The sequence below is a fragment of the Grammomys surdaster genome, unplaced genomic scaffold (genome assembly GCF_004785775.1).
Source record: "Grammomys surdaster isolate TR1022 unplaced genomic scaffold, NIH_TR_1.0 61, whole genome shotgun sequence".
Classification (NCBI taxonomy): Eukaryota; Metazoa; Chordata; class Mammalia; order Rodentia; family Muridae; genus Grammomys; species Grammomys surdaster.
In genome coordinates, this window is record NW_021604563.1 from 17,352,534 (window position 1) to 17,360,409 (window position 7,876).

Below are 7,876 nucleotides of genomic sequence, written 5' to 3' on the forward strand. Positions count from 1 at the left end.
GATATATGTGGAATCCTTCAGAAATGGCACAAGATTGGCATAATTCAACTTTATTCAGTTTATTGTTATCAAGGTCAGACAAATACTATATATAATGCAAAGACCAGCAATTTTATTTTAAAATTCTGAAGGCCATATTTCACACACATATATATATAATTGTATGTGTATTATATGCAGGAAAAAGTAAGTTCTGCACAGCTCATAGAGATTTAGCAAATGAACACTGAAAACATTTTAGTTGTCTGAATAGACAGAAACCCTCAAAGACATGACTTTCAAGTTGTTTTCAGTTTAGGGTTCATATGCTACAAAATTTCAAAACAATTAAATAAATGGTATAAGATTGCTAAATTATTCTTTCTAAATTACCACTTCTTTCTCCTATCTCAACAACTATCTTTATTCATCTCCGCCCATATACCCTTTGACTCTAGCTATATGAATCTTTCCAGGCCTCAAAGATGTAAAGCATACTCTTCTTTCAGTGCACAGACTCCCTTCATCTTCCCTACAAGAACGACCTCCCAAATCCTACAGCTACTCAACAGAAAATAGATTAGATGCATTTAAAAAGAATAATACAACATTATATTTGTAAGTACCAGATTATTGCTTCACACAAATAAGGGATGTTTTTCAGTGAGCCAGTAGAATATGAGCTAGTCTATCAGAGCAGGATAGAGTTTAGTAAGTATATTAAAATGGTGCTATAGCAGTACCTGCTAGTGCCAACAGACAATGACTATTTACTAAAGAGAGAATTCACCTTTGCATATAACATGAAAAAGTTCTTGGTAAAATGAGTTATACTGTATCAAATACATACTTTATAATAGACAGTATTTTCTATTCAGGCCAGTGTACTTTTAGCTACAATCACCAATAATATTTTCATTAGTGAGTTTCCTAGGGAAAGTATACTTAACAGTATACTTGTTTAAATATTGTTTAAATAGATCACATTTTGTGTAGGCCAAAAGAACAGTGTGAAAAGAGACTGCTGTAACCACGCTAGAAGAAATGAAGATATTCTAATGGGATGCCTCTCAATTTGAATATAAAACTATTGAAACAACAGATCTCAAAGAAATAGTCATTTCCCCCAGGAAATCTTATGCTTGGAGAAGAAAGAGGCATCAGTCAGGTGGGAAACTTGTCTCCTAGAAAAAGATTTCACACAGTTCTAACAACTTGCTGAGACTACCTTACATAAGACTGAAACCCAGAAAATAATGAATGAGTCAATGTTGGGCAGGATCACATCTTGACTGAGCCTGCTTAAGTGTACATATCCCTGGCCCTATGTTTAAACTTTACATCACTTCAGGATCCTGAAAAAGGACTTGGGGGAATAACTGGCTGGATTAGTCCCTCTTCTTAATATTGCTTGTGGATACACTGAATAAATCTCCTTTATCTACTTTCTATTTTTAATTTGCCTAATTTTTATGTTTCCATGTACTCTTTGGGAAATATATCACCACAAAGTTACATATAAACTCAGGGTCACTAGGATTTGAGTAGAGAACAATGCAGACTTGTATTTCACTGACCTAGCTCAAGGAAAAGACAGACTACCTACCTCTTCTCAATTGTTATTGTTCTTCTTTATAATCAATTACTTCCTCCACACTTTATTTTCCTACTATCATTTGTTCCAAACTGTATTTTTTTCAAATCTTTCTTTAAACCTCTATTTACTAGTTCTTTTTTCCCTATCTGTCTTTTCAGTAGAGAAGGGGAACTGTGAATATATATATATATATATATATATATATATATATATATATATATATATATATATATATATGTAGTAGTCATTCTGGGTGATTTTTCTACAGAGGTAGTGTGTACAGTCCAGATGGAAACAAACATAGAAGCACACAGGACTGATGAAATAGCAGGGAGGAGGTGGAACAGAAGCTAACTTTAAAAATCAAGAGCTGTTCCAGAATAAACTAATGATTGTTAGATACAATATAAAATGGTAAATGATTAGTCTTTCAAGCAAGGGACATGTAACAGACATATCAGCGTTTTAAGTATGAGAATGTATATCTCAAAATATAAGATCTCCACAATATATCTTCTGGTCTAGCCACTGCTATAGCTAAAATCCTTTCTAAAACTCATTACCAAGCAACCCCAAGCAGTGTACTTGTGACCTGCAGTAAAATAAAATGAGACAAATATAGTATCGTTCCCATAAAACTTGTTTTTAAATAACATCTTTGTGAGAAAGCTCTTCAGTAGACTGAGTTAATGATCATATCATTTTCACTGATCTATGTATGCTCCTTGGGTCATAAAGAAGAGGCTCAGCCTGTCTTTCCTATCCATGAAAACACATCTTACTTCCTTTTTCTGAAGTCTGGACTACATCTCTATGTATGCTAGACTATTTTCCAAGGATAATAAAGTCTGTGATAATAACAAGTGCCACTAAACTCATCTTCAACTTTAACAGATATACTACTATTTTCTCTAGCTGAAACTGACAAGAAAAAAAGGTAGTAATGCTTCATCTTGGAGATACAGCCTAGAAGCTATTTCTTGACAGCAACATAAAAGTCTCAGACAAGAGTCCCCTGTTTTAGAGTAATCACCAATGAGTCACTAACAGAGGACCTGTATATATCAGGGTGCTTATTTTCTCCTGGAAATAGTGGGTAGGTGAATTATCTCTAAAAGAATACAATATCATTAAATCTACTAAGAAGAAAAAGGAAGTCTTTTAATCACAGTATCATTTATTATACTAGAAAATGAAAAGCACATACTTTACTGAAAAAGGAAATCACACACACACACACACACACACACACACACACACACACACTTGTATTTTCCTGCAAAACTCAAACTGTGGTAACTGAACAACAACAAAACACAACCCAAGTACAATAAACAGCAAAAAATGTACTTGTACAATCTGGTCCTTGTTCATAAGCATTTCAAATAGTCAACTTCAAAGGGTTGAAATTAAAAATAAAAGCCTGTGGTGAAACATGGGAATATGCTCTGGCATGTGGGGGAAATGCTGTGTTGGTTTTTATATTGAATGTGTTTTTCCAACAAGACCTAAGCAGCTGGAGTTAGGGTGTTTGTTGTGACTTTTGATGTGTGTATTTAACCTACTGGGCCAATGTACACGTAAGCTGTGGACTGGACCACTTCTGGGAGTCCAGAATATACAAATAAGCCAATTTAACACATTTAAAATATGACCTATGGAACTGAGCAGAGAGTTCTCAAAAGAAACACAGATAGCCAGAAAGCATTTTTAATTGTTAAGCACCCCTAGCCATCAGGAAAATGCAGATCTAAACCACTCCATGATTTCACTTCACTCTAGTCAGAGTGGCCATCATCCAGGGATGACAGTAAATACTGCTGTGGATGTGAGGGGAAAGGACCCTTATACAGTACTGGTGTGAGTATAAACTACTTCAGCCTCTTTGAAAATTAGTCTGATGTTCCTCAGAAAATTACAAATAGATCTACCACACGAGAAAAGCAAGTATCTACGAAGTGTTCAGCCCCAAAAGGGGTATCTGCATCAAACCCACTGTTCCCTATGGCTCAAAAACTCCACGAAGGACTGCAAGGTGGGACTGTAAAAAACAGAAGACAACCAACCACTAGGAACCATCTTCTGGATGCATGTCATAATACTCATAAATTCAAGAATTCTGCTTGCCTACTTAAGATCTAGCCAGTCAAAATTCCAGCAAGAATCAGAGAGGGCCTCTTCAGCCCTAAGGAGGAGCCATGGAGAGTTTATGACTGCAAGGAAGAGGAGAGTCAGTTTTCCTCAGTGGTCTAACCCCAAGTATGGAGCCCATACTCCAATGGATGACTCCACATCTATACCCACACTTAATTGAATGGCCCTTATTTCTATGGCTTAAAAAGAAATGGAGGAAGACAAGAGAACATGGAAGAGAAGGAGGAGGTGAGGAAGGTGACAATGACATTTCCTAGCGCATGACAGGGATGGATCGGGAGTAGTAAAGCTTTTCTTTTCTTTTTTCTCTACATAGTAGAGCTCCCTCTGTATACTAGGCAGGCTTTGAACTCAGTGATCTACCTACCTGTGCTTCCTGAGTGCTGGGATAAAAGGCATAAGACATCATGTGTGACTAGGGTAGCTTTTGTTAATTCATGATAACTATTTTACACTTAAAAGGGAATTTTCTACAAAAACATCTACATTCAAATTTCTAGCTTCCTGCTTGAAGGATAATGTGAGAAAGACAACATATGGAAGCTGAAAAGGGGTTTCCACAGAGGGATTTTTTCTTAGCAAAAGGAAAAGAGCAAAAGATTCATGTCTTAGCCAAATGTCACTGCTAGAGAAGCCTTCCATTTCCTTCTACTGCACAGTAACACTGTGTGCTGCAACACCACCTAACTGCTGCATACCAAAAGCACCAGAGAGGGGTTACCACAGAGTACCACAGTCCACCAGTCCAGTGCTACAGAGTAAACTACCACAGACCACCAAGGCTGAGAGGATAACCAAGAGACAGACATCTTTTGGCCAGAGGCCACGCCTCAACTCACAATCACTCTGGACCTCTGGTGACTTAGACCAGTATTGAACTCTGGTTGGTGCTGCCCTTCTCTATGACTATCTCACATTATTGCTGCTGGTCCTTCTGCGCACAACTGATAGTATGCAGGAGCTGCTGCAGAAGCAATTCAGAGCCAGGACTTAGCACTAACACTTCAAAATATTTAATCTTCAAACAGCTGGTGAAACTACAATGGATACCAGGCCATACAGAAAACAGCAGCTTACGGTAATAAGGTTTTCAGAAGTCAGTAAGCAAATTCTAAGATGCTGGGTTCAGGGTGATTTGAGAACTTACCTTGGACCAAAACTGGAAGTAACAACTCTTGGTCGACCAGGGTGGCCCAGTGTTGGGAATCTGAAATACAGCTTAACCCTGAATCAGTTTCCTTATGAAATCTAAACAATTATTTGGAGAACTCGCCTAGACCATGTATCCCACCTTACTAATAGCACTTGAGCAGCCACTGTCTCCAGTGGTCTCCTTAGCTGTGAGCACTATTGGAAATATATGCTAACCAGATGTACAGGGGGGCTGCCCCTCTCCATTTTCCAATGATGATGGATACTACTACCTTGAACACTATGGCTCTAATCAGTAAAAGGAGAGAGCTTACAACACAGAATTTGTCAAACAGATAGATATCCTTGGGGTTCTCCTTTGATACACACCATGATCAGATAGTCTCTGACAGAAACAGTTCTCCAAAACAGGAGAGGCTACGTGACAGTAAGAGAGACTTGTTGCTTCTGTGCCAACAAATTAAATGTTAGCATTTAAGGAAAAAAAAGTTTACAAAAAGTTAAAATAAATTATATCAAAAATATTAATGAATTAATTACTGGTACCAGAAAACAATTAAAACCTATAGCTTACAATACTTTTCATTGTCTGGCCTGGTCCCTTACTCCCCCTTATTATGAGACTTGCTATAGGGCCTTATATAATAAATTGTCCTTTAAAGTTCATCAGATAGAAAATTACCTCAGTCAAGCTAATGATACTCAGGAACTAGTACTTACCCCATAACCAAGATCAAAACTTTAACAATAACTTTTTAAAACTGGAGAATACAATGACAAAAGTAACACCATCCTGTTCTGACTCCATTTTATGTTTGCTTAGATAATTCTCAGCCCTTTACCAAATTCCCCCAGTGGTCACGTAGCCTTGGCAACACATGTGAGACTTCTATGGCCTTGACCATCATCCAGATGTACTAGCCAAAATAATTGGCAAGTTATATCTAAAATAACAAATATGCTCTGCCAGGAATAAATGTTTCAAGGTTATTCTGACTTTCATCTAACTTTGATGTATCTTTCTGGGTTTTACTTTTAAAATTGTGCATTCCTGAACTTGGGCACCAAGAAACTTTTCAGAAGTACAGCCTGCTCATGGTTTGGCCACCAAGAAAGGACTTAAAAGTTTCAATTAACTTACCAATATTGTTTTCAATAACTATCTCATGTGGATCATTACAGCTGTCAAGGACACTCACTTAGAAGAGGCATTCTGTGTTTACCAAAGGGAGCAAGCATGTCCTACCTATGGCCTACACAACACATCCTACCCAATACAAAATTGTAAACTATTTAAACATCGCAAAATTATTATTTTGGGCTTTTTTTGCGACTGTTTTTTTTTTTTGGTCACTTGATTGTGATTCTCCAGGATAAACTTTGTGGAGGACAGTGTGGGGTTGTTTTATCAAAAGATTGGTCAGACATGCCTGCTAGAAATTAAATAAGAATGGGCAAGGGCACTTTAGGAATTGCAGAGAGAGCAGGTAAATGGGGCATGGAGAGATAAAGTAGGAAGTTAAGTACAGAGGAGAGGATTCTTGGGTGACAGGAGAGGAAGCTGGAGAGCAGAGGCTAGGTGAAGTGTTGTTATCTAGAAGGGTAACCTGACCCCTGAGAGCTGATAATGGAGTGCCTATAAAGACTTTAAAGTATCGAGGCAGAGTCTCATTTTGATGTAAGTACTACCGCAGTACAGGAGAAAATGGATTCCATCAGAGCAATGGAGGGAGTAGAGTCCAGTTAAGAGAATGGTCCATAGTTCAAAAGAAAGTCTGAGGTCCCAAACTATAGAAATGCAGTTAAGAATGGGAAATATTAAAAATCAACGTCCACTGATTGAATTAATCACACTCTTATACCCTTCAAGCCTAACAGAGTCATTATACACCTAAAAAATAATGTGTTAAGTATTTGTAAACTGATGTTGAAACCCGAGTCAGCTGGCTTGCTTCCTTTACCCCGATTTCTACACAAAAGCACCTTTTCTCATTAAACTCCAAAGAAACTGGTTATTCGACAGGGAATACCACTATGTATAATCCCACACACAACACAATCTCTGGGACATCTCTAGTCTTGTCTGTTTTGCCCACAGATTAATTTTTGAAGGAAGTCTTCCGTTCCGGTCTTGGCGCCCCGCCCTGCGCACCAAGACAAATGCCAAAGTTTTGTTTTGTTTTGTTTTGTTTTGTCGGAGCGGCTAGTTGTCCTGGCCTTTCTCATCACTCACTCAGCGGGTTAGGGGACTAAAGCCTCCATAGTATAAACAATTAACTGCAGGGGATTAAGGAGGAGGCTAGGCAGGTTTGTTGAGGCTGCAAAGATTAAAGATTCCGATTCTCAGTCTCACCTCCAGGTCGCCACTTGCTGAGGGGTTCCCTCCATGAGTAACTATGGAGGTCCCTTCTACAATTACTGTGGGCTCGAAACGAGAGGAGAGTGAAACACTAAGTTTCTTTTCACTTACCCTAAAGGCCGCCATACCTTTGACCCTCTCGGCTCAAGTTTTCAGACGGAGAGCGCAGAGGGACAAAGCAGTTCACTTTGCCTTGCGTCACCATAGCCCCGCCCCTTTACGCGGAAGCCCGCTGGCTCCTGCCCTTTCCCCGCCCTCCTACAGCTGCTTTGGCGCCAAAGTCAACCGGTTAGCAGTTCTTCAGAGTAGAGGGCTTTTCTTTGTGATTGACATTCCAATCCTCCATACATCTAACCTCTCAGGATAGTCTCCACACTCTAACTAGAACTTGATTTCTTAGGTGAATGACTTTTTGTTTGTTAATGGGATTTGTCTAGATAAGAATTTACAACTCAAGTTAACTGCCTTAATAAACAAACATATAGTCCTGTCATCGCTGCAGTCCTTGGGGCAATTCAGTTACATTCATTCTAGAACGGTCGCTAAGCACCAATTCTGTCAGGAGGTTGTTCAGAGTACACTACAAAACCTAGTGGCATATCATAGAGCACCAGGAGAAAATGACAAAGAAATTT

General features: G+C 38.5%; 1 protein-coding gene across 2 annotated transcripts in view; it reads right to left on the reverse strand.

Moving 5' to 3' along the window:
• Positions 1 to 7,449, reverse strand: part of Apool (apolipoprotein O like) — a 63,616-nt gene extending 56,167 nt beyond the window's left edge. Inside the window, exons 1-2 of one of the 2 annotated variants that reach the window (XM_028781315.1) lie at positions 7,353 to 7,414; positions 4,878 to 4,937 (exon numbers count right to left, since the gene is read on the reverse strand). In XM_028781315.1, the coding sequence (XP_028637148.1) occupies positions 4,878 to 4,937; positions 7,353 to 7,367 (75 nt within the window). In that variant the 5' untranslated portion in view covers positions 7,368 to 7,414. Of the gene's footprint in view, positions 1 to 4,877; positions 4,938 to 7,352 lie in introns of both variants that reach the window. The other variant, XM_028781378.1, reaches the window with a different exon arrangement.
• Positions 7,450 to 7,876: the final 427 nt, after the last annotated feature.